Genomic DNA, 26,892 nt, shown 5'->3' with positions numbered 1-26,892 from the left:
GGTGGGGAAGGAGGGGGCTCTCAGCCAAGCCCAAAGGGCTGGACACCTCAGCACCAAGGGGCGTTCGAACGCCGTTGGCATCTTTGACCGCCCCTTCGGGCTCAGTCAGGGCCCCCTAGACACCCGCGCAGAGCAGGGGAGTGTGGGCTGCAGGTGCCTCTAGGACGCCTCCGTGGCGCGCTCCAAACCAGACGTTCCCAGCCAAACCTCCAAGAAGCAGTCCAAAATCACCGTGCGGGTGCTACAGGAAGCGCTCGGAGAAGCGGCGGCGGCCACTGCGTGCGCCAGCACGCCGTCTTCTTTCCTTCCGCCGCTGTACCCGGGCCCTCAGGTCCCGGGCGGTCGCGGGCAGCCCGCGCGGCGGAGGGCCGGGGGCGCGTGTGTGCGTGTGCTGGGAAGGCGGTCCTCCCCGCGGCCGCCGCAGCGCCAGTGCCTCCCCTCCCCCGGTGCGCACGGCCCGTCCCTGTCCCCGGAGGCGGCCCGAGCCGCCGCGGAGCAGCCTCGCTTTCGCCTCCCGCGTTTCTTACCGCCCGCCCTCCCCCGGCCGGGCTCCAGGGGCTGCCGCCGAGCGGCTCCCGGCGGGAGAGCGGCTCAGAGCGTGCACGGGGGCGAGCGGAGGCGGCCCGGTTCGGGGCGGCCGCGCTGGAGAGAGGCGCGCGCGGAGACGCCGGCCCCCCTCTCCGCGTTCGCTCGCTCGCTCCCCGCCTCCCGCACTCCGCTCGTTCCCACCCCTTCCCGGCGTGATTGATCCGTCACGGGCGCCGCCGCTGCTGCCGCCGCCGCGGCCGTTCTGAGCCGAGCCGGAGCCCGAGCCCGAGCCGGAGCCGGGGCCGGCGCCATTGCGCGGGCGCCGCGGGGAGAGCTTGGCGCGGGGCGGCGGGCCGGGCCAGGCCATGCGGGCCGAGTGAGCCGGCGCCCGCAGCCCGCGGCGCGGCATGGCTTCCCCGCCGAGCTCCGGGCAGCCCGGGCCGCCGCCGCCGCCGCCGCCGCCGCCGCCCGCGCGCCTGCTGCTGCTCCTGCTGCTGCCGCTGCTGCTGCCGCTGGCGCCCGGGGCCTGGGGCTGGGCGCGGGGTGTCCCCCGGCCGCCGCCCAGCAGCCCGCCGCTCTCCATCATGGGCCTCATGCCGCTCACCAAGGAGGTGGCCAAGGGCAGCATCGGGCGCGGCGTGCTCCCCGCCGTGGAACTGGCTATCGAGCAGATCCGCAACGAGTCGCTCCTGCGCCCCTACTTCCTCGACCTGCGGCTCTACGACACCGAGGTGAGTGTCGGCCGCCCGTGCCGTCGGGGCTGTGGGGGCGATGGGGGAGGGCGTGTTGGACAGAAGCAAGCTTCGGCCCATGAGCAGAGCCCTGATTGAGCCTAACGAGGGCACCGCGCGGGCTAGGGCTCAGTGCTTACCCTCTGGGTCCCGCCGGGCTTGGCTGGCACAGCCGGTACCAAGATTTGCTGAACATCTTCCTCCTCTGGGATTGTATGTGTGTGTATGCTTGTGGGGTGTGGGATAGAAGACTAGGGTCTCCTTTGCCCAGAGAAGGAGTGGAGAAGGTGGTAACTGAACCTCCCCAAAAGCCTGCAGTGGTCGCCCCTGCCCAGGTCCCGCTTGTGGGGCTGTGGAGTGCTAGGTGGGAAGAACAGGCGCATTGACTCTAAACTGGGCCATCCGGGGCTAGAGAGGCCACGGGCCTGCTCTCGGCCCCAGGAAAGCCGAGCTGTGCTTCGAGGTCCGGAGGACTCGGGGACCCGAGGGGCTGGAGGGCGCAGCAGGGCTGGACGAGCTCTGAGCCAGTACCACTCAGGCCGGCGTGGGGCGGCCGGCTCTGCAGCGCTGCTGCCTGCATGTACCCGGCGCTGCCTATGGCCCGAGCGGTTTTCTGAGGAGACCCCCTCGGGCTGGTTGCTCAGGGAGTGCCCTGATCAGGTCTCGCCCCGGGCGCGCGAGGGTGTGCAGCCGCGCCGCTGCTGGTGGCCGGGCGCCTGCAGGCGCAGTTTCCCCGGGCGCAGACTTGAAGCACGGACTTGGAGCGCAGCACCTGGCTTGCCCTCCCTGCCTCCTTCTCTGAGGGGAGCCGAAGAGCCGAGAGCTTTCCATCCCAAGCCCCCTCCTCACACCCTCAGCTTGCATTCCGGCTGCAGCAGCAGTGCACACCTTCACCGCCCGCCCGAGGGCTGGGGTGCGCCGAGGGGGCTCAGAGGAGCGATCGCGGGCCGCGCGAGGTCGGGTTTGCGAGTTTTTCCGAACTGAGGGAGCCCCTACGCTCCGGCCGCAGCATCTGAGACGCGGCCTGAAGGGGGCAGTGATTTCCTGTGCAGTACGCTCGGTTGGCGCCTCTTACACCGCGCCAAAGCCCGGCCGAGGCGCTGGGCTTGATTGACCCGGCTTCCTGGGGCTCCTTGGGCTCTTCTGCTCGAGCCCTGGTGCAAACCCCTTTCTGAGAGGAGGGTCGCGCTGCCGCGTTGATCGTGCAGCCTAGGTTACACTTCCTTCTCTGTGTGACCCCCCCCCTCCTTTTTTTTTTGGTCCCCGGAGAAAGAACAGAAATCTGGATTGCATCTTATTCCCCGCCTCTCCCCTTCACTGATGAACCAGGCTGCTCTGCGCTGTAAATAAAAGGTGAAGAAACGGGTGGCAGTTGGTGGCGGTGCACGCAGGCTGCTGCAAGCAGAGAAGCTTCCTCTGCCCCGGGAGGATGTAAGCTGGGGAGCTGTGCAGAGCCAACCCGTGTGGAATCATTTCTGAATGACATTCCTGTCTTCTCCAGAACATTTCAAGTTCTCTGGGGTAGTAGCCCGGCACACATAAACGGAGAGGGCAATGCAATTATACCGAACCATGTCTTCTGGATACTCTTTCTCTGTTGCTCCATCTATATCTATCTATCTATATCTATATCTATATCTATTTTTTTTTTAATGGAAAGGACATGGAGAGCCGGTTCTTTGCAGACAAAACCATTTATGGACAGGGCAGCCCTGCTTGCATCATCACCAAATATTGTCAGCTGCATAATGTTTTCACCATCAATTTATTCCCTTCAGAAAGCTTCCCTGAAAGAGATTTCGTATTAGCTTGTTAGTGGCAGCAAAGGGAAGGGTGCTCAATTTCAGGGTGTGGGTTGATGCTTTTATATTTTATTTTTCAAGTGTGTCTTGATGACTTTCTGAGTGAGAGGGGGTCTAAAGTCAAGAGGATGAGGCAGTCAGAAGGCACTTCAGCTCAGGGCAAGGAGGGCAGAGGGTATAATCTCAGCCTCACGCAAGCAGGGAAGCATATCTCGCCATTTGAAGGGGCACAGAGCATGGGCTTTGGGGTGGCTTTGACCTGGCTTCTGGTCAGAAACCTAGTATCTTCCCTGTGGGTGACCTTGAGCAAGGTATTGATCTCTCTAAGCCTAGATTTCCACTTCTGAAAAACGGGGACTATGATATGTACTCCCCAGGATGGTATTGTGATGCTTAAGGGAGATAACAGGCTGGAATGGAAAATGCCTTGAGCTGGCAGGTGCAGCGGCCAGTGCTCTGTCTGGCATGCTGTAAGCACTAAATAAATGTTTCCTGCCTTCCTGCCTTCATTTTCCTCTGGTGTGGATTCACAAGTAAGACATTGTAACTTCAGATGTGATAAAATGGTCACAACTAAAATATTAAGACTGCTTATTTGTTTTGCTCACTTCTGAAATCTCATGAAGGCTCAGTGAAGTTACCACCAGAAAAAAAAAGAATCTTGGCTTACAATCAAATAAATATGTTATCTCTTGCCATGAAGTGTCACGGTTGGGAGAACAACCAGGTGATATAATACTTAATTTTTTCAAGTGGTCCATCTTTAGAGTACAGGTACCTTTCTCTCTAAGCCGAAGTAAAGCATCAGTCTGGGTAATTGCAGCAAAATCCACAGTGATCTAAAGAGTGTTTGGGGCTTGTGTTAGAGTGTCTGGACCCTGTTTTATTCAGATAGGATGTCTTTATGGATTGTGTTTACCCCCTAGTCACTTGCTGGGTGTGTCACTTGTTGTCTGTAGACTTGAACGCAGGACGGATGTGGTGAACACATTTTGGCTGGCTTTGCTAACATTTGCTGTCAGTCAATAACCAGAGACAGTGGGCAGCCAGGGTGGACCTCTGTCCACACAGTCTTCAAAGAGATGGAGATTTAGCAAGACGTGGGTTGATCTGATCATTGGGACTAGCCTGTCTCAATAAAGGAGCCTCCTGCACACACTTATTCAGTTGCCCCTCTCCTGTAATTAGAATAGCAATAAAGCTTTCAAAGCCCCACTCAGTGCCATGTGTTTGTAAAAATGAAACATCCCAGCAGAGCATCTGCTAGGCAGGACCTCTCTTCTCTGGTGTACCTCAAATCACATCAGCAAATACTTCTTTATGTATTCCAAGGAAGATTTGAGTATATAAAAACACAAGCAAGACAACTGAAAAAACAGATAAAAGGAAGCATCAGAAACCACATAGAAGCATGGAAGTTACTGAACCCAGAACCTGGGCTAAGATGGTTACTGCACTTTTGTAAATTAAATTTTAGCTCTGAGCCTCCTGGCAGTCAAGGTTAAAAGGTAAACATGGTAGATTACATTACTTATGTGTTTGTTTAAAAGACTCTGAGGGACAGTGTCTTTTTTTTTCATAAAAGTTTTGCAGGTTCAGAAATGTTCTTCATGTGATTGTTTCTCATTCTTTGGTAGCCACATTAATAAAAGTAAATAATAACCAAGGGATGAGTTAAAAAATAATGTCGGCTTTTCTGATTTGATTAAAGTAATATTCATTTTGGAAAAATAGAAAATTGTAGAGAAGCATTGAAAAAAATTGTCTATAATCCACCTACACAAAGGTAATTGCATCTAATAATTAGTATTATTCCCTTCCAGTTGCTGGTGTTTACTATTTTGTGTACTTGAAATCTCTATGCACCCTTTTATATTTTGTTTCATTCAGTTAATGTTATAGCATGGTTATTTCCCCATGTCCTTAAATCTTCTTTGCAAAGATGAATTTTAGTGGCTATTTACTATTCTATCCTATGGGTGCCCCATAAGTATTAAATCATTCCCCTACTGTTGGATTTATATGTTTCCCCCTTGTTACTATTTTAAATTATTCTGTAATAAACTTGGGAAAAGTTCAGGGAGCCAAAGGAGCACATTCCAGGTGTGCACCTCTCAGGAGGTCTACACTGTTGCAGGGATCCAGCTTGGAAAACCCAGAGAAAACCTAGTGATTGGTGAGCACATCCTTTTCTTGGGTGGTTTTGCCAAATATCTGTTCTCTCATTCATTGTGCTTTAGAGAGGACCTAAACAACTGTTGGATGGAGGCCGAGCTTTTCAGGAGGTCTGAGTACAGCTTAGTAGCCATTGGGCACCTACTGCAGTTGCTGGTACTGCAGAAAGGAGTAAACCCAACACTGGGCTCAGGAGAGGAGCTGGTGCACAGGGGAGAACAGAGCAAGCACATGCTTGCCATTTTCAATGCAAGGTAGAAAGTAATCTGTCTTGATGGTTGCACATTTCTGTGACTATACTAAAAACCATAGGACTGTAGACTTTAAAAGAATGAATGTTATGGTACGTGAATTGTATCTCAATATAGCCGTTCTTAGAAATAAAGAGATAGAAAATGAGCTCTTTTAGAATCAGGCTCACATCTTTGTGGTTATACCCCATTGTCTTGCATGGTACCTCACCCTTAGTAGTTGTATTGCTTAGGAACCTCGTTGCAGGTGACAGAAACCTAATTTTAACTGGTTCATGTGGCTGAAAAATCCTGGAGTGGGCTGTATTCAGGTATGGCTGAATCCAGTCCCTCTCTGTCTCTTGGCTCTGAATTCCTCTGTGTTTGGCTTCACCCTCAGTCAGGCTCTCCCCATTTGGCTGTACAGATGGCCCCTAGCAGCTGCAAGTTTACATACTCCCAGTTTAGAAACTCCAGTAAGAAGAGTGTTTCTTTCCTGACGTTTTCAGCAAAAATTCCAAGCTCAGCTCTCATTGGCTTGAGTTGGGTCATGTGTCTATCCCTGAACCAATAACATGATACTGACGGGCCTGGGATCTCCGCCAGCCTTTCATAGAGGAAGAGGGAGGTGAGGCCAGCCCCACCCAACCACATAAATACAGAGTGGGGAAGAGGTGATTCCTCGAAGTACATCAGAGGCTGTTAAAGGGGGGATGGATGCCAGGTGGGTCTGATCACAGATATCCACTTGGGGAATGCTAAATTCAAGAAAGAAGCAATAGATGCCAGGGGCATTAAGAGAAAGGGAAGCTCACATCTAGGTCTCCTGGAGAAGAAGTCAAGATGAGTCTGGAAGGGTGAATATAATGTTGACACAGAGAGGTGTGGGCTCAGGGAGATGGAGGTTGGATCCTAGGAAGGATCCCCAGGATCAAAGGATAAAGGCCACAAAGTGTGAAGTGTGTCTGGGGAGCACTGACTTGTTATGTTTTCACCTGAGTGCAGGGTTTGTAGAGGGAAAGGCAGCCTGGTGGTAGGTATGAAAGGCCTTGAATGCCGTGTCAAGAAGTTTGGACTTTATTCTGGAGTGGTGAGGAGCTGTGGGAGGTTTTCAGACATGGATGTGACAAGATTAAGGCCAGTAGGAATGTAGAGGCTGAATGGTAGACAGGAGAGGGTGGAGATAGAAAAGCCAGGAAGCTATCGTAGCAGTTGAAGGGGGAGATACTGGGGCCTGAGCAGAGATGGAGAGGCAGTGTGAGGGGATGGAGGCACTCTGAGGCCTGACTGGGCGGGAGGGGCAGCAGAGGGGGAGCAATGAGAGCGGGGGTATCTGGCAGGCAAGATAGTAACTGAAGTCAGTTGCACTGCAGGGGAACGAGGAGAGGGTCCCTGCGGGGATGAGGCTGGGCACAAAACCAGACCCTTCAGCCCCCCCAGCTCCAAGCACCTGTTAGCTGAGCTTCTTAGCATGTCAGGGGGCCTGGGTTTGTATCCCCATTGGGGACCACGTACCTGCCTGGTGACCTTAGGCAAGCCACTTTGCCTCTGTTTCTTCATCTGTAAAATGGGGCTGATATACTAACTGCCTGATAAGGTGTGGGGAACAAATGAGACCATCCGGGTAAAGTAATTCAGTGCTTGGTACACTGTGAATACTCAGTAAATATTCACTGCTGTTTTGTCACTCTTCTCGTTATTCCTGTACCGTGTGGGGATGATTATGTTGACCTCACAGATCTGTAATAGGGATAAACATGATGGATGTGGAACCTCAAAACATGATGTAAATGTAAAGCCGTGTTATCTGTAATCTTGCTTTCTAATGCTGCGTTGCTGAGAGTGGTGTCGGAGAGAGAGGATGCGAGCACGAGATCTTTATTCATGTGTATTTCCCAGCACATCTTACATTTTGCTGTGTGTCAGAGCCATCTCTGTCTGTTTCTCCCCCACTGGACTGTAGCTCTGTGAGGGCAGGGCTGGTCCGATTCCCCAGTAGTTTTACATGCAGTGGGCATCAGTGAATGTTTGCTGAACTGAACTATAAGTGAATAAATGAGAATCTGCCTTCTGAATTAACTTCCCATAGATTGGTTTCTCTGGATCACTTCGCCAGGGTCTTTGCTCCACCTCCGCATCACCATAGGACTTAGGGGACCCCATATATCAGGATCAAGCTGAGCTGCCTTCCACATGTTCCCACCAGCAACAACCCCTGAACTTCCCTGCTATGAGGGACATACCCGTGGCCATGCCGTGCCTGCCCCCGACCAATTCCTCAGACCTAGCCAGGCACCCAGTAGAAGGTGGGTGGAATAACACACTAGGGCCTGTTTAGAACTAGGTATTGGGCCAAGAGTGTTAGCTCGCTACCTTTATCTTTAAAGAGCTCTTGTTCATGTGTTTGGCCTCCCCTCTTGTGGGATCATCAACTTCTTCATGAAGAGACGTGAGATTTCAACAGGGAAATGAACAAGCTGGAAGTGTAAGATAGGGGTGAAAATAGAGGTGCTAAATAAATATATAGAGAGGATATAGAGCTTTTGTTAGGGTGGACTAGGCTATGCTGCATTAGCAAACAAATCCTGAAATCTCTGTTGCTTGACACAAATTTATATATTGTTCATCCAAATCCAGTGAGGGTCAGAGCCTCCTGGGAGGCTCTCCTCCAAGTGAGAACACAGGGCTCCAGGCTGCTCTTGTGTTGTCACTCTTCCATCTTTTGGCTTCAAGAAGATAGGGAGTAGGAAGGAATCCACAGGGAAGGCACACTAGATTTTGACCATCTTTACTTGGAAGTGACATGTATTATTTCTATTCATATTTCATTGACCAGAAATAGTCATTGACCAACTTAACTTGAAAGGAGGCTGGGATGTGTAAAGGAACATATGGATGTCTTGGACACTTGTCCTTTGGGGTCCTTCAAGAAGTACATGCCAAGATGGATTTACAAGTGCCAGAGTTCTTGGGGGTAATACCAGTGAAAGATAAAAGAGGAGGTAGGGAAACCCTCAGACCACAATGCTGTTCTGACACCTGTGAGAGGAGAGGGGAAGGAAGGAGAGTTGGGAGGAAGAGTCTCAGAAAGTCTTGGCCAGCCCATTGGGGGTGCTCCAGAGCAAAGATTGCCCATTAAAGGAGTCACATATTAGAGACCAAAAGAGCCAGGCTCTAGAATCCCTGTGCAACCTAGTCACTGGCTGCAGGCTCCCTGGGAAGAATGTGTCCTTGGCTTAATTAAACACTATGACAGATGTTGAAGCTACAGCTGAAGGCTTACCTGTCGGCACTTGTCCTGTAGGTTCTCTTTTTAAAGGAGACGTGAGTGGCCCACCTAGATGGCTGCCACAGCTCCACCTATTTCTGCCTCAGTGTCCTAATTCTGCACGCGCTGATGGAGAAAATTTTCTGCCAGGCCCTTTTCTAGGCTCTGGGATACAGAGATGGATGTGACATGGACCCTGCCCTTGAGGATCTCACGGCCTAACCGCTGGTCACCTAACCGTGGTAGGTAGGGGTCAGGGGAGGATGCTGGGGAAGGCATACCCCTTCTGGAGGCACCTGTTTGGTCATTCCCCATGTTGTTTGGGAATGAAATGTAAGCGGCTTCTTATTGCTGACTTTTTTGGTTATTTATTTTGGTTCTAGGAAGGTGAGAAAATTAAATGGCATAAGTTGCCCAGTGAGCATCTGCATTCATCTCCTCCTTTATTTTATTCTTATCCTCTCCGCTTATATAATGATGTGCAGTGAGGCTGGTGAGATGTCTTCCTCTCTGTACCTTTCTAGGAAACAGCAGGTGTGCCAGGCTGAAACCATGGAAGTGTGAGCTTCAGATGGGGTCAGCGGTCTGGGTTCTGGTGCTAGGTTAGTTGCTAAGACCTCGGCAGTCTAGGTGCTGGTGCTAGGTTAGTTGCTAAGTCTTTGCTCCTCTATGAATTGCAGCACTGAATGAGGATCTCTGCTCTGTTGTAAGCACTGCAACGGCAGGCATGGGGTGTGTCTGGGTCCCTTGTGCACACCTCTGCCCCTCCAGGCAGTATCTCAGGGCCAGGCACAGAGCAGGAGCTCAATAAATATTTATTGAACAAACAAATAGATCTAAAAGCCTGAAGCTCAGCTCTCTGATTCTAAGAGCTTAATGGGTGTAGTTGTAACAAATTGAGGAAGTGCTTTGTATGCCAAGCCATGTGGGGTGAGCTTTCTGCTTGCTCTTTATTCGTACTTTGGTGCTTTGGGGGGGCCCAGTAGTTGTGGAGTGCAGAGGGAAAAGGGTACTTGTTGGATGTTCCAACAGAAGATTTTGTGCAAAGCTAATGTCAGTCTCTTCTCCCCTGACAAACATACACAGCATCCTCCAAGATCCTCCAACATCAAAACCTGGGCAAGAAATACTTTCCAGCATCTGACAAGCATTATGGTTTTAGGAGATTAGTTTATTGGAGCAATATTCTAACTGGCAGTTAGTGGGCGTAGGAATCGGGTTCTGATACCCCACTCCCACCTCCAGGGACTGTGAGAGCCACAGAGACTGGACTGGGCTCTCGTCCTAGTAGACACTGTAGGAATGAAGCCGAGTCATCAGCATTGGTGAGCCAGGTGATCTAGTGGCAGGTCTGAGTATAGTGAATAAAGAGGTGTCCTGGGATCCCCTGAACAACAAGACATATTCCAGGTGCCCTGCTCCTGGGCTGGAAGCTACTGCTCTTTATCCTTCCGTGGTCAGGACTGATTCAGGAACTGGGTAACCTCAGTCTGGAGTGACTATTTCTCTGACCTGGTTTTGGTCTGGAGCCCAAATCAGATAACCAAGTTTATTAGAATCACATGCAAAGTAAGAGTAAATTGTTTATGAGCTGATGTTTGAAGGTCTGGGAATTTTGCTTGAGTAAAGGGCATGAACATTGTGACACCTTTTGGGGCTGATTGGGATGTTCTTTTTTTGCCAACTTTCTTTTTCAGTCTTTTTTGAACAGTCTACATTGCTGGAAGGATGAAGTGTAATTGTCATGTAGAAAATTAGTGGTAGGTCCAAACTACTGAGTAAATGGATTCATCTGTCTTCATCAGTGCCCATGTCCCACAGCTGCTGGCTGAAGCAGAACCGCCCCCCCCCTGCCATTTGACAAGGACATCCTCAGTCACCATTCAGATAAAATCTAGCCAAAGAAGGACTGTGGAGTGCTGCATTATTGCTGCTCTCGTGGCGTCGGGTCAGGAGGTGGCAGAGAGAAAATGACATTTTCACACGCTGCTCATGATCCACTTGACTTTGTTCAGAGGGAACTGATTTTGAAAGCAACAGCCATCCTTATAATAATCACTATGTTGTCCAAATCGCTTTGGTTCTGGAACTACCCATTCACTGAAGCTTTTCTGAGAATGCCCAGAATTGTTTCAGGGATTTAACTGGCAGACAGGGACCTGGAAGCCCACTCCAGGGCGTATGATCAGAGCCCATGCAAATGCTCCCATCCAGCCCGGCTCAGAGCGCCTTGCCTTTGATAGACGAAGAATTGGCTAGCCTGTCCCTCCACAGAGTGTCCTCTCAGGGCCGGACTGACCCTTCTGACCTCCTTGCTGGACTCTGAATTCTAGAAATGTTGGGAAGCCTTTGGAGAGCTTCTAATCTTGTCATTTAAAAAAGGAAAAGGTAAAGGAAACATTATTTGCAAGTGCGTAGGTGAAAGAAAAGAGACTACAACAACAGTAACTCACCTTTATCCTGCGCTTAGCACGGGTCAGTCCTATGTCAAGTACTTATTTAATTCTCACGCCAATTTGATGCGGTAGGTGCTATTATTGTCTGCATTTTACATATGAGGCTTAGAGAGGTTAAGTGACTTATTTAACATCACAACCGACCAAGTGGTGTGCTAGGATTTCAATCGGATGGTCTGACTTTGATCTCTGCTGCTTAAATACTAAAGTGAAACAGCATCTTCATATGGGAGTTATCTTCCTCCTATGAAAGCAAGTGGCACGTTTTGTCAGTAGCTGCCGCTTCTCTTTTTTTGATGACTTTCACCCAGCTGCTTGCCTCTCCCTCTAATTCAGCCTCATCCTCACCCATTTCCCTGTCCGCCCACTCAGACACACAGCCAGCTGAACTCTCTACTCACTTTAAGTGTGTCTGTCTACACACCTAGCTCACGGATCCGCTCTCTGCTCCCCTTGCTCCGGCGGAACTTGTCACCTCCTGTAGTGTTTACTCGGGGTGTCAGTGTTTGTCTCTGTGTGTGTGTCTCCTGTTAGATCATGTCGAGAGCAGCAGTAGTGCTTCCTTTATACATGTAGCTCATACTTGCTAAGCACCTACTTGGTGCCAGCCCCAGGGCTGGTTATAGGGCATGTGGAGGTGAGTCTGAAACAGCAGTGGTTTCAAAGAGAGGTCACCGGGGATCATTACTATGCAGCATAAGGAGCGTGATGGTGCAGCCTGGGGCAGGTGCAGGGGCTATCACCCAGATGCAGAGGACCTTTAGGACCACTGACCCAGCATGCTGGTCAGGTGGCCTCCCTGTTTGATACCCTGACTCATCATTGTTCTGGGAATGGGAACAAGACTTCTCCCTGTGCCCTTGAAGGCCCTGTAGTCTGCCCTGTTCACTCCCAGCTTCATTGCTGAGCACTCTCCCCTTTCCCTCTGGGCCTAGACATGTGGTCCTTTCAACTTTCTCTGGTGATTGTGCTCAGAGAGTGTGCACAGGACCTTTGCATAAGCTGTTTCTACCATCTGGAATGCTTTTGCCATCTTTCTTCATCTTTTAGATACCAGCCCAAGTGTGCTTTCTCTATCCTCCCTGATTGGGAAAAATCCCCTATTAGAATTTCTCTAAGAACCATGAACCTTTGTAGTGCTTATCACAGTTGCAGTTTTAAATTGCTGGATTATTTGATCAACGTTGGTCTTCCCCTGTTCTGCCAGGGCACTGTGAACTTAGTCTGTTTTGGCTTACAATAGTGCCTTGCCCAGTTTCTAGCACATGGTAGGTGCTCAATAAATATTTGCAGAATGAATGGATGAGTGCTGAAGGATTGTTTATAATGGCTTCTATGTGTTTTCCGATGCCCGGGCAGTGTGGGGAAGACACCTGGGCACTGTGGAAAGACCATCACATATGGAATCAGAAACCTGTGTGTGTGTGCTGTTGCTGTTCACTCCTTGAGCCTCAGTGTCCTCATCTGTGAAATGGGGATGATCCTTTCTCAGAGGCTTATTTTCAAGGCTGACATAGAACATGCATGTAAAGCATTAAGTACAGGGGGCCACGTTGAGTAGGCACCCACTAAATTTTATCGTTGTTATTTTATTGTAATGCATATGAAAACATAAAATGCTGTGTAGTCACATAAAAACTGGTTCTTATTTCAGTGGGGGATTGTGTGTTTGAGGCCAGCCAAGAAGTATGAGATCTGTGTCTGAGCTTCACTGAATGGAATTCTAAGTGAAGTGGTTGTTTCTAAATCCCTGTCCATTTCCAGAAGGATCTGAGGTGCACTGAGAGCTCAGTGGTGAATCTCCTCTGGGCCTGGGGCTGGGCTGTTGACCCCAGTGGAGTCCTTATAGTTGTGTGTTGTCACTGCTGGCTATTGTCCACCGCCAAGCCTGGCTGTGAGCTGGGCCAGCCCATGGGGACAGGCATGTCATCTGTTTTGCACCTGCCATGTCCCCGAGCCCAGGACACAGTCTGCAGGCCCTTGGCGATATCTGTGAGTAGATGAGTGCCTCTGTGTCCGAGCACCTAGCATGGCCCCTGGCACATTGTAAGTGCTTAGCAAATGCTTTTTGCATGAGCGTCGCTAAACACAATGTACAACATAACCGTTTTGGATAAAATCACAACTGAGCCTCTAAATGGAGCAGAGGGAGAAGACACGATCAGACATCTGTGAGGAACGGATGGCTCCACTCGCATACCGGATTTGAAGGCAAGAGAGAAACGTTCTGGTGTTACTGTGTCAGGAGAATATGTTTCCCTTTAAGCTCCAGAGACAAATCTTTTAGCTTAAGGGCCAGGTGGTTCAGTGGAAAGGGCTCTGTGCTCTTGCCATGGTGAACTGTCTCTGGTGCTCATTAGGGGATGACCTTGAAGTAGTTGTTTAACTTCTGTACACCTTAGTTTTGTTTTGTTTTGTTTTATTTACTTATTTATTTGGTTGCACCAGGTCTTGGTTGCGGCAGGCAGGGTCCTCAGTTGTGGCAGGCAGGGTCCTCAGTTGTGGCATTCGAACTCTTAGTTGCAGCATGCATGTGGGATCTAGTTCCCTGACCAGGGAGCGAACCTGGGCCCCCTGCGTCGGGAGCACAGAGTCTTAACCACTGCGCCACCAGGGAAGTCCCACACCTTAGTTTTATTGTCTATAAAATGGGAATAATAATAATGCCTGCCCTGCTTGTCCATGGAGTTATTGTGGAGATAGTTGAGGAGGGAGGGAGGGAGAGAGAAAGAGAAAGAGAAATAGATTAATGTGAAACAGCTTTAAAAAGTCGTAAAGAGTTGCAGATATCAGATGTGTCTGAAACTAAACAGAAAGAGTAATTAATTCTGGGTTGTCCTCTCAGGGCCTTTGGATATTTCTAATGACATCTTTATCAAAGACACAGAGATGCTGTTCACACAGGTGATTCATTCAACTTTCTATTAAAGAAGGTGGGCACAGTATTGGATAACAACACTGTGGAAGCGGTTAGCCAGGGAGCTGAGGTCTTCTGACCCAGCAGGCTGTCTTACAGAAGCATCTAGAACAAGAAGTGATTAACATGTCTTCCTCTTTATCTGTCAGATGTCTTCAGAGTCCAGCCATTCGTCTTTGGCAGGTGTCAGATCCAAGACCATCCGCAAGCAAACTATTGAACAAGGTCCAGGGCAGGAGTTTGGTGGTGTGGGAGTTAGGGCCGTCTGCTGCAAGCAGCGATTTGGGATCCAAGCCAGCAAATCATGGGGGTTGCTAGGTTTGGGGGCTGGGGCAAAGACTGGCACGTCCGATTGAAATATGAAATGCCCAGACTGGGCCAGGAGTGGGAGGCTGGGATGCCCATGTGCTGAGCTAATAGTATTTATTTTCTCCAGAAAGAGCTTTGGTTCTTGCCAAAAGATGTACAAGTATTTCGTTGAGACCTCAGAGTTCTGGGCCAGGCAGTGTGGAGATGACAAGTTTGGTTTGAGAGATTTGGGGACCCCAGTAGTCCCCCCAGCTATGACATCCTCAGAAGAGCACCTGCTGGGCTCCTGTGGATGCTGGTCTTGAGACCATCTGATTGGCTTTGTTTTGGCCGCTCTAGATCCTTGGCAGGCTGTGGCCCTAATTCCAGCCTGGTGGCTCCACGGTGGACAAAATGACAGGTCCTTACTGAGCCCCTACTATGCGCCAGGCACTACGCTGGGTGCACTCACACGCACATTGGAGAAGGCAAGGCGCAGTAGAAAGAGCTTGGACTTCCGAGCCTGAGAGGCCCAGGTCCGGCTCTCGGCCCTGCTGGGTGACCTTGGGGAGGTCGCTTCGCTTGGGGCCTCCCTTCCCTGATGTATAACATGGAGGTTTGATAGCAGATGACCAACATTGTTTTGAGGACTAAATAAGATAAAAGCATATGGATCTGGTGCCCAGTGGGTGTTTAGCAGACGCCACAGAGCACAGTACCCATTGGGGATATGGCACACTTCTGTTCTGGTGTGAGGCGGGGGCAGAAAGTTGCAGAACTGGTCTCTGAGAATTGCTGTGAGTTCTGGCTTCCGAGGATGAGGACTTCTGCTGGGTTTTAGTTTGAGTCACCTGGATGGCTCTTTCACTGCACACGTATAAAAAGCCAGGTGCTTCTAGTTTGGGGAGCCAGGGAGGTGGGTGTAACTGGAAGGTCCTGCTCTGGTCTGGCTTTGTATTCAGATGATTCTAGAAGCCCCTCCCTTACTGTTAGGAAGCTTCAAGGTTGCTGGGGTCAGTGGCCCCACTGTCTAAAGAACAGTGGCCCCTGGGAGGGAGAGGAATGAGACCCTGATCCCTCCCTCTGGGATTTGAAATTGTAAGGACATGCCTGAGGGGTGACATAGCTTTGAGCACGGTCTGCTCCAGGAAAGGGCAAAAAGAGCTCCGAGGGGAGCTTTGCTTGGAGTGGAGGCCCAGGGCCTGGGGTGTCGAGGGCAGGCTGGTTTGAAGATGGGAACTGATGCTGGAATGTCCCTCCTCCTCTGTGACACCCTGGGGAGGCTCTGGGGATGGTGACTGTGTGTATAATATAAACTGAGGGTGCTCAGTGTTGAGAACTGTAACCCTCAGTTTCCATCTTGGTTCTGACACTCCCTTGGCCCAGGGTTGACCCCCTCAGGGGGCAAGGCCCTGCCCTGGTTTTAGTGCAGACCCCAAGCCTCTGTGGCCAACACGGCAGCTGAGGGGAACCAAGGCCGGCAGCTGGGCCTGGCTCAGAGTTTGATCTCAGGGGCACCTCGAGGGGTGCTGGTGAGGTAGACTCGCCAACCTGTCAGCATAGACCACCTGGAGGGCCGGGGCGCACTGTGCTGGGTGCTCCCAGGAGAATGCCTGAGCTGCCCTATCCCTCTCGTCTTTGAACATTCAAATAAATATGACCTTATTTGTACCCCAGTCTGGTACAGTGCGAAGTGCAGTTGGTTTCTCATTTAGTTCTGAAAATAACTTTATTTAGTAGATATTACTTCAACAACTAAACAACAAGAATTACAGATTGTGTGTAGTGCTAGAGTTTATTATTTATTCCAAATGCATCACCCAGTAATAACCTGGTAAGAGAGGAATTCTTCCATTAGCCCCATTTATAGATGGGAAAACTGAGGCTCAGAATGATGAGCCCTGGGTGAGATAGTAAGCGGAGACTTACTAAGTCTAAGTCTGCCAGACTCTAAGCCCAGTGCCCTTTGCACTACCCACAGCTGCCGGGCACACTCTGGCCTAGGCACATGGGTTATGTGGTTCTGTGCTCTGCTCTGGGTTCATGGCGATCCAGCCAGAAGCCGGGAAGCCATCCATCATGGCCGTTCCCGAAGGTCCTTCAAGAGAGGTGTGTATACAGATGCAGCTGGCTTCATGGATGATAAAGTGCTTCTGACTTTATCCTCCTAAGCACCTCAGGAAGGACTGCCAGAGGTGGGCATCTGCAGCGGGTAGATAGACGCTCAGAGCGGCTACAAGGTTGGACCAGTATCCACATGCAGGCCAATGTCAGCTGGCCACAATGGGAGAGGTGGACATTGGGCTCCATTCAGGAACGAGAATGATGCACCTCCCTCATGCCAGGCTGTGGGCATCTGAACGTGACTCGGATATGACATGACAGTGTGGGTAACTCATATGTGAGCATGTGACCCTGGTTGAGTGCCTGCCTTGCCATCACTTACCAGCTATGTTAATTTTTGGCAAACCACTTCATCTCCCGTGCCCCAGTGTTCTCACCTATACAATGGGGTGATAATAATAGTACCTATTTCATAGGATAGTTATAAAAACTAAATCAATTAAAATTTGCTGAAGACTTCAACCAGTACGCAATACATAGTAAGTGCCATAAAAGTCTTGTCAAGCAAAATAAAAGGTAAGAGGCTGATGTGAATAGACTCTTAGGGAGGCACAAGTAAGGGCTATAGGAGCATGAAGGGAGGGGTGATGCATTCGTACTGAGTGCAACCTGGGAGGGCTTCTCAGAGCAGGTGACTTTTCAGCTGGGCTTGAGAGACAGAGGTGGAGATGTGGGAAGAACCCTGTGGGAGGAGGGAACTGCACTAGCAAAGAGAGAGGTGGGACTTTGAGGGGATAATGCGGAGCCATTCAGGTGAGGCAGGCACATAGGTGACTGACTGCAAAAGACACTGTGGAGAGAGAGCAAAGATCTGGAAAAATTACCATCTTCGGGCCTGCAGTGTCTGAAAACATAGTTTTAAATCAATCAGTGCTCACTGAGGGCCTCCTGCAAGGTCCTGGCTTCTGGTACTTGCTGTCAGCGCAGAGGCTTCTTGTCGGCTAAAGCTGGAGGATACACCCCCATGTCACCTGGGAGCTGGACAAGGTCATCTGCAGGGACATCACGAAGATTAGGGCTCGGGGGAGAGAAGGTAGATCAGGCAGATTTAGTTAAATCTTGGCTTTGTTACTTCCTGAGACTCGTCTTTTGGCAAGCCCCTCCCTATCCCACTGAGCCCGTTTTTCCTTCTATACAATTTGGATGTGGGTTCCTGCCTGACAGGGTGGCCGGAAGGCAAGGATGAGAGGAAGTATCCTCTGAGAACGTTGAATGGGAGTAGGACCCAGCCGTGTTTGACACCGATTAGATTCAGGAGCGAGCCTGCCATGATACCATTCTAATTTTAACAATCGAAAAGTGACTCAGGGTCTGAAGAGGGCCCGAGAGTGATTTCAAAGCTTACTCCAAGTTGGGTCTGTAGGTGGACGTAATAGGTGCAATCAGCTTTACATTTCTCTTAATGGCTTTCTTGATGAAGGGAAGCAGAAAGCAGCAGGGATCCGTGCTGGAATAACTGTTGGGAAACCTCGGCGGCCAAAAGCCAGGTTGGCAGGCCTGGTCCTGCGGTCTGAGGGCAGAAGGCTGGTGCTGACGTCCCCAAGGTTTTCTGTCAGGCTGATGGGCGGCGGGTCTGGCTACAGAGGTTTCCCTTTTTGACATGGGGTGAGCCATAGACTGCACTGGTCCTGGGGGGCCTGTCTCTGTTTGAGTGTGGCCGGATATCAGGCAAGGATTAGCACCACCGCCTGCCCACACATTCCCCAACAGGACAGGCTCTGGGTTTGGAGACAGAAAGGCTCCTGGGGGCGGCTGTTGTTTTGGAGTCTAGTGATTGAGCAGAGTATCTTGAGAGGATGGAGTTCTTAGGGCCCAGCTGGGATATAGAATGGCTTTCCTTTTGAGATCTGCCAGGTTCCAGCCCTTTTCCCATCTGCTGCAGATCACTTCTTCTCTGAGCAGTGACAGGCCATTCCTAAAACCCATTTGGATGGAAGAGATTGTGAACAGAGCCGTAGAGTGGTTTTCTCACAACCGCTGATAAAGAAGTTGATGTATAAAGACTCAACTGGATTTTTACCAAAATGACTCCCTTCTGGGTGTTTAGAGAAAGAGAGTTGTAATGCCTTGGGGGGAACTGAAGGGAATGGAAGGATGTGTTCAGAATATAGGTGTGGATCTTGGAAGGCTTGACCTCAGGGTCTTGCCATTGGAGCTGGGCTCTCTGAGCCTCAGTTTCTTTATCTGTAAAGTGGGGAGGGTACCCTCTCCAGCTACCCTCCCAGGGTGATTTTTTGCTTAAATTGGATAATGGCACTGGAGAGCCCTTGAGAAAAGTCAAGATGGGACTATCTGGATTGTTAAGTATTTCTGTGAGAGAGCCTTACAGCAGTATTTGTCCAGATACATAAAGAAGGAGCTCATGAGAGCTACAGAAAAAGCAGTATTGTGAAAATAATAGGAACTAAAGTAGGTCTCATTTAGGTTTTAGGAAGAAATAGGGCAGTGGATGTAAAGATTGAGCTATCTATTCTTGTTTTTAAGTCAGAATTGACTTTTTAGGGCAGAAAATGGGCAGTTGGATTCTTTCATCCTGTATGAGTTAGAAGTCAGAATGTCAGCGGAGATAAAGGGGCCACCAGAACAAACAAGTAAATATATCCTGAAAAGATTTTCTTATGTGGTTTGGATTTGTATAAGAAGCCAGTTTAAAAGCTTTCAGATCTTTGAATGGTATAAATAATGATAACTGAACTAATAGTGTTAGGAAGAGCATGATTGTGCCACAGATCCCTCCCATTCTGACTCCTTTGGAGAAAAGCCAGGTTAGGAGACATCTGCAATGCAGAATATTTTAGAGGATGACACTGGCCTCTGTGCTAGCTGCAACTGTTTGCTTTCTTCAGTCCAGCTCTTCTCTGGAGCTGTACAAGATCCTCCAGAAACTGGCGATGTGGGAATTCTGGTCATTGTCTGGGTCCTCTGGGAGCAGGCATGAAATTGCCCAAGTGAAACCATAGCATATCTCACCATCAGCACCACCAGCATCGTCAGAGTGAACACATTCCATGGGCTTAGCCTCTGTTCTTTACAGTAGTAAATCGTCTACTTTTCATCAAGGTCCTAGGAGATAAGCATTCTTATTGCTCCCGTTTTTCAGATGAGAAAACTGAGGCACAGAGAAGTTTAATAATCTGCCTAAATTTACATGGGTAGTAATTGACTAATTTAATCCCAGGCAGTGTGGTTCTAGGGCCCACATCCATAAACATTAAGCACCTCTGTCTTTGTTTCTGGCTTTCAAAGGGACCTCAAAAGATCAAGTGGTCCAGTTGTCTGCCTTCCCACACATAATCTTATCATTATCCCCATTTTACAGATGAGAAAGCTGAGGCCCGGTGTTATAGACTGAATGTTTGTGTCATCCCCCTGCCCCACCACCACAATTAATATGTTAAATCCTGACTGCCAGTGTGGTGGTATTTGGAGGTGGAGCCTTTGGGAGGTGATTAGGATTAGTGTCCTTTTTAAAAAGGAGACCTCAGAGAACTCACTTGCCTTTTCCATCATGTGAGGTTATAGCAAAAGATGGTCGTCTGTGAACCGGGAAGTGATTTCTCACCAGACACCGAATCTGCTGGTGCCTTGATCTTAGACTTCTCAGCCTCCAGAACTGTGAGAAATAAGTTTCTGTTGTTTATAAGCCACCCAGTCCATGGTATCTGTTCTAGCAGCTCGAATGGACTAAGACACCAAGAGAAGGGACCTGACTTGCTAAAGCCACACAGTGAGATTGCAAGCAAGCTGGACCCAGGTCTTCATTATAGGATTGACCTCCTCCAGAAGTTTCTGCTCTGCCTTTTGGGTGTCTTTCCTCTTTCTGAGAGAGTGAGAGCCACATCAACATGTGGCCCAGATTAAGCTCTTCCTTCTTATCCCTGGCATGCTTTCCACTCTCCTCGAACCAGCAGGTCCTCCTCTTGTTGCTGGGCTCACTCTGGCTGCCAGGAACCTTCCCCGGAGTGCCCCTCCCCACTGTCCACAGAGGCTGCACAAGGGTTACAGGTAGGTTGGCAGGAACCTTCACCAGCTGTGATTCCAAGGTGGGTGCTCAGAGCATGCTCAGAGGGCGGTCTGAACAATTAGGAAAAGAAGAGGGGATCACTCTGAGTTCTCCAACAGCATGGTGGGCTGCACTGACCTCACTTACTTTGTTGAGAAAGTTACAGACTCACGAGGTTAGGGGAGCTGGGAACCTAGCACATGTGAACTCCATGAAGGTATTTGACAAAATCTCTTGTAACTTTTCAACCAGGTAGAGAAGATGGTCCATTTAGAGGCATCTGTTAACTGTTTGAATCTCAAACCCAAAAGGTGTTAATCTGGGAGTAGTCTGGTATGGTTGTCTGCAGGACTCTGTTCTTTGCCTGGGCCTTTGAATTATAGCTGGTCTCCAACTTATGGTGGTTCGACTTATGGTTTTTTTACTTTATAATGTGCAAAAGCAATATGCATTCTGAGAAAGCGTACTTCAAATTTTGAATTTTGATCTTTCTGTGGGCTAGTGCCGTATAGTACTCTCTCGTGATGCTGGGCAGTGGCCCTGAGCGGCATCTCCTGGTCAGCCACACAATCACAAGGGTGAAAACCGATATACTTAAAACCATCCTGTACCCAACCATTCTGTTTTTCACTTTCAGTACGGTATTCAATAAATTACTTGACATATTCAATACTTTATTAAGAAATAGGCTTTGTGTTAGATGACTTTGTCCAAATCTGTAGGATAACATAAGTGTTCTGAACATGTTTAAGGTAGGTTAGCCTAAGCTATCATGTTCAGTAGGTTACATGTATTAAATGCATTTTTGACTTAATATTTTCAATTTATGGTGGGTTTATCAGGACTTAACCCCATCGTAATTTGAGGAAGATCTATCTATCTATCTATCTATCTACCTATCTATTTTCTATGTATCTGTCTTTAAAAGAAGATATATATTCTTTCTTTAATCAGTGACTTGAATAAGGTCATAGAAGTCATACTGGTCAAATTTTGCTGATGATTTCAAGCTAAGAGGATTAACAAATATTTCAGATGACAGAGCCAGAAAACAAATTTCCTCTTACATTCACACCATTGCTCCAGGATTCCAAGAGTTCTTTTTCAGGGTTCACTACCTCAGCTGGCTCTTGGGTTCTGAAAACCAGCTGCTTAAGGACAGGACGAAGTTGATGAGGCTTAAAGGGAGTAGATGTGAAAAGACACTGAGGCCCTAGTTGACCATGACTCATTTTGCTCTCTGGAGGGAGGGAGCAGCGGGGGTCTGCTGCTCAGCGCCTGTGCTGACGTAAATGCAGGCCACTGGTAGTCCCTGAGTCTGCTGAGAATGGGGCCTCTTTCAGGGCATGTGCTGGGAAAGGCAATGCCAGCAAGACCATTGAAGATGTCTACAGACTAGAGAAAAGCTCCTGTTGGTGACCTTGGCTTTGACCTTGGCTTCATCTCACATTACCTTCCCTCCTCTCTTCTCTCCCTCCCTTCTGCAGATGCTTATTAAGTAAGACCTCAGGGTGCCAGGCACTGCAGTGGGCAGTGGTGGGCAGTACCAAACAGGGTCCCTGATCTCATGGAGCTTATGAACCAGTGTCTTTCTACAACATGTATGTAGGTGGTGCCAGGGGTCTATGGGATGGTGCCATCAGACTGGCCCTGGGGGAAATCCAGGCATTCTGAGGTAGGCAGTCATGCGGTCAGGAGCTGAGGGACACACAGGTGAGGCCAAACAGGGGAGCCTGGAGTGGAATGGCCTTCTGTTCTGCGGAATAGTTCATTCTGCCTTGGGCTAGGCAGTTGGGGAGGGGGTGGTGAGGCAGCAGCTGGCCTTGAGGAAAGCAGAGAATTGCATCCTTAGGGCAGGGAATTCAGGCAGAGGCCATCACACGGACAAAATACAGATCTCTATGGACAGAAGCTTTGGTCTGGGGTGAGGTTTATCTCTACCACAGATATTGTTTTTACTCTGTGTTTTTGAAAAATGTTATTGTAGAGTATAGCAAAAGGTATTTGGTTTTGATCTTTTGGGATAGGGACATTATCTTGGAATCACAGGCCCCTTTTCCAGGATGAGGACAAATGTACCGAGGAATAAATAGATATCATTGAGTAGCATGAGCAATTTCTGTTTGAGAACTTTAGTCAGTATCATGCCAGTGGAGTCCATCTCCACTGTTGGACCTTTCCCAGCTGGGAAGAGAAAGGCATACTTACAAGATCATTTGCATCTTTTGAAAAGCCATCCTAATGACTGACTTTTGTACTTGGAGAGTTTGCATTAAGATTAAAAAAAAAACAACCTTGTAGTGTCTTTATCTTATTATAAAAGTAATTTATGTTTATTGAAGACAATTCAGAAAATGCAAATTAAAAGAATAAAATTAAAATCACTCATAACCCCACTATCTAATATAATCACTTTTTTTTTTTTTTTTTTTTTTTTATAATCACTTTTGATATCCTGGTATATATTCCCATACTTTTTAAAAACAAAATTCAGATTATTTGCTGTTTGTTACCTGCTCTTATTTTCTTTAAAACTCTATATCATGAAGAACTTTCTGGGCCATTTCAGAACCTCTACTCCATATTTTTAAGTGGCTTACCAATATTCCACTAGGCCACATTTTGATAATATTCTCTTGCTGAAATGTGGGTTGTGTGCATTTTTTGTGTGATTCTTAACAACGCTGCAGCATACAGCCTTGAAACAAAGTGTGTGTGCTTCTCTCTGATTAGTTCCTTAGACTCTAGCATTGCCTGAGCCAAAGGGTATGCAAAATTTAAATATGTTAAAACTTAGCTATCTCTGCCATTTCTGGAAAGCTTACTATGGACTAGAGTCAAGTGCTTTTATATGCATCATCTTGCTTAGTTTTTATAACATAAGTAGGCACTATTATTATTCTTCTTTTGAGATAAAACATCAGAGTCTTAGAGAGTTTTAGTAGCTTACCCAAGACCTCAGAGCTAAGACATAGAGGGAATCAGGCCCATTTACCTGCCTGCAGGACCCACAGTGGAATCCTGTACTACTTACTGCTAAGCTGTCTATGCTCAGACAGCAATGGGTGGGGTGGGCGAGGCCTTGTTCTGGAGCACGTAACTGGGAGATATTACTAAATAAAAAACAAAAACAAAAGCTCTGCCAATTGGGCAGTTGATAAGCTTTTATTTTGCACTTCTTTGTTTATCAGAAAGGTTGAATGTATTTCACTGTTTAATGAGCTCTGTTTTAGTGAATTGACTTGTCATATCTGTCGACTATTTTTATTAATATGCATAGCTCTTTCCTATTGATTTGTGAAACTGCTTTTTATGTATTACAGTTATTTACCCACCCCACCCCCAATGTGTGTAGTAAATATTTTTCCAGTTTTTTCTCTTGCCTTTTAATTTTATGTTATTTTTCAACATGGGTTTTTAAAAAATATCTCATGTAGCTAGACTGATATCTTTATGGTTTCTGCTTTTGATGTTGTGCTTAGAACATCCTGCAAATAATCCATGGTTTTATAAATAGCCCATTTAGATTTTCTTTTGGTTACACTAATGATTTAATTTTTTTAATATTTAACTCTTTAGTACATTTAGTATTTATTTTTTAATAAAGTGAACCTCTAATGATATATATTTTTCCAAACGGTTAATCCAATGTTCCAATACCATTTGTTGAATAATTTATTTCTCCACTTACTTGAAATGACACCTTATATATAATTGGTCTGTTTCTGAATTTCTAGGTTTCTAGGTTTTATAGGTATGTCTAGGTCAGTGCACTACTATTTAAATCACCTTAGCGTTATATTACACTTTAATATCTAATAAGGTGAGTCCTCTCCATAATAGTACTTCACTTTTCAAGGATTTTCTTAACTATCCTCACCCATTTATCCTCATGCTAGAAGCTTAGAATTATTTTGTTGAGTTCTAAAAATAATAATCATAAAGTTGATATTTTGGTTGGAACTTGGCAAACTCAGAGATTGATTTGGGGAGAATTGAAATCTTTGCATTATTGGGTCATCATGTTCAAGGAACAAGGTACATCTTTTCTTTCATTTTTACCTCTTTTATATCCCTCTTGAAGATTTGGTAGTTATTAATTCATCCCACAAATATTTCTTGAGCAGTTCTAGACATTGTAGCCCTTTTCATATGAACCTTACTCGTTTGACTAAGTTAATTACTCAGTGTTTTATATCTTTGTTACTATTGTGAGCGATATCTTTTTATTTTATAGCGGCTCCCCTTCGTCACTGTATTTTCTAATTATTGCTGGTGTGTAGAAAGCTTTGATTTGTGAATATTTCATAAACAGCCACCTAATTGAGCATTCTCACTGGTCTGAATAGTTTCCCATGGATCTTCCAGGTAGTCAGTCATCCTTTTTTGCAAGTGACAATACTTATACCTCTTCCTTTTCAATTTTTACCTGGCTTCTTTGTCCATGGATTGAATTATCGTCAACTGTGAGAGCAGAACTGGGTAGACGCTGTGAGCACAGGCGTTCTTGTTTGATGGTGTGACTCCTGTTCACTGTTGCTGGACGTGCTGGCTGTTGTTTGTGACAGGCTTTGGTGTGTCCTGGAGGTACCTTCTTTCTCATTTACTAAGAGGGGTTGGTTTTATTGTTTTAAATCAGAAATGAGTAAATTTTATTAAATGCTTTTTCAACATCTCCTGTATGAACTGTTTGCATTTCAAAAAGTTATTTTAGCAGGCCCAGTGGGAGACTTCATATCTGCAGCTAGACTGTAAACACTTTTGTGAGTGGGGTCTGTCCTCAGAATCATCTAAAGTCATTCATCCCCAGCTGTATTGAGACCCTATGGAGAAACAACGAGCTAAACCATCCAATCCCCCGCTCTCCCCCCTCAGTAGGTACTCAGACAATGTGTGTGAGAGTCAGTGGATGCACGTTCTGTCACTGGCATGAATTCTAGAAGGATGTTAAAGAGAAGCTCTCTCAAAATTTAGAGGTGGGAAGGCTGGGGAGCCTCACCTTCCCTTGTGCACTAATTAGGAGGCCATCAATGTAAGGAGGCATTTCATCCAGTTTTCCAGATGAGGGTAGTATCATGTTTGCCTCATCGAGGAACTGAATTACAATGCCATAGACTTAAATTGCAGGCCATAAAGTGTTTGTCAAATACTAAATGTAGCCTCGCTGAGGTCTGGTATTACCAACCTCATGATTATGTCAGTTGTCGGGATGGCAGGCAGCCTTCCCAGCAAAGCACCTTGCAGTAAAGGTGCGGCTGTAATGGGGCAAATTTTGTCTGGGAAATTAGACCTGCTTTCTAAATAAATGAGGGATTCAGGTGCCAGGTGAGGAGCTGAACTGTGGTTGAAAGTGCCCCCAGGATGGTGCCAGCTGATTTGGCTGAAAACAAGTTGTTCTAAAACAATTTGGTTGAAAACAGTATGATCAAGGTGAAAATTAGTTCCAAAATGATGAGTTGGCAACAAATGAATCATTCCCTCTTTGCTGGATTTTCACATATGGGTAGTTTTGGTGCACTATTCATTTATTCAACAAATATTAACCATCTACTGTGTGCCAGGTACTGTTGTCAGCAGTGGGGTTTCAGCAGTGGACACAACAAAGACCCTGTCCACAGAGAGCTTGCATGCTGATGAAGGAGACAGAGAAATGATGCATAAATTAGCATACATCTTAGCTAGCGGGCCATAAACCATGTCAGGTGGTGATAGAGCTAGGAAAGACAAATAAAGCACAGTAAGGGGATGAGTGATGAAGATTTAGAGGCTGGATGAGTTCTATTTGAAATTGGTATCTAGAGAAGGCCTCTATGAGGTAACATTTGAAAAGAGATTGAATAGAGGGAGACAGACAGCCTGTGGTGTCATGTGATGTCCAGGCCAGTGGAAGAGCAGAGGCAGGGGCCCTGAGGCAGTTTCCTTGGGGAATTCAAGACCAGCAAAGAAGCCCTTGGGGCTGGAGCAGAGTGATGAAGTGCTACAGCATCAAGCTGGTGAGGGGGAAGGGCTAGATCCCATAGGACTTGATAGCCATGGGATGTTCGAGGATTTTGCACAGAGAAATGATGTGATTTGACTCGTGTTTTAGGGCCATTTTCCAAACTCTGTCTTTAGGCATTTTGGGTTCATTTCTGAAATTTTTTTGGCAGAGCAGGCATAATTGGCTGAAAATGAAAGAGATACAGAAAAAGTAGCTAACCACCACCACAAAAACCAGAAAAAAATTCTGAAAAATTGGCACCAATGCTTGAATACCTATAAGATGTTGTAAACCTGTCTCAGATGCCCTCAGGTTATTAATATGGGAAAAGTCAAGGAGTAGGACTCTTCTTTTTTGAACAGATTATTGTCTGGATCAAGCCTTCATCTG

At 47.6% G+C, this 26,892-nt stretch overlaps 1 protein-coding gene across 3 annotated transcripts in view; it reads left to right on the top strand.

Annotated features, from left to right (window-relative positions):
• Positions 1 to 332: 332 nt before the first annotated feature.
• GABBR2 (gamma-aminobutyric acid type B receptor subunit 2) overlaps positions 333 to 26,892 on the top strand; it is a 363,159-nt gene continuing 336,599 nt past the window's right edge. The window contains exon 1 of one of the 3 annotated variants that reach the window (XM_082403891.1): positions 333 to 1,259. In XM_082403891.1, coding sequence (XP_082260017.1) covers positions 936 to 1,259 — 324 coding nt within the window. In that variant the 5' untranslated portion in view covers positions 333 to 935. Of the gene's footprint in view, positions 1,260 to 2,451; positions 8,977 to 26,892 lie in introns of those variants that run through there. The other 2 variants (XM_082403890.1, XM_082403892.1) reach the window with 2 other exon arrangements.

The sequence above is a fragment of the Balaenoptera borealis genome (genome assembly GCF_965194805.1).
Source record: "Balaenoptera borealis genome assembly, chromosome: 8".
Taxonomy (NCBI): Eukaryota; Metazoa; Chordata; class Mammalia; order Artiodactyla; family Balaenopteridae; genus Balaenoptera; species Balaenoptera borealis.
Note: the sequence above shows the minus strand (reverse complement) of the source record. Positions and strands in the feature narration are given on the sequence as shown.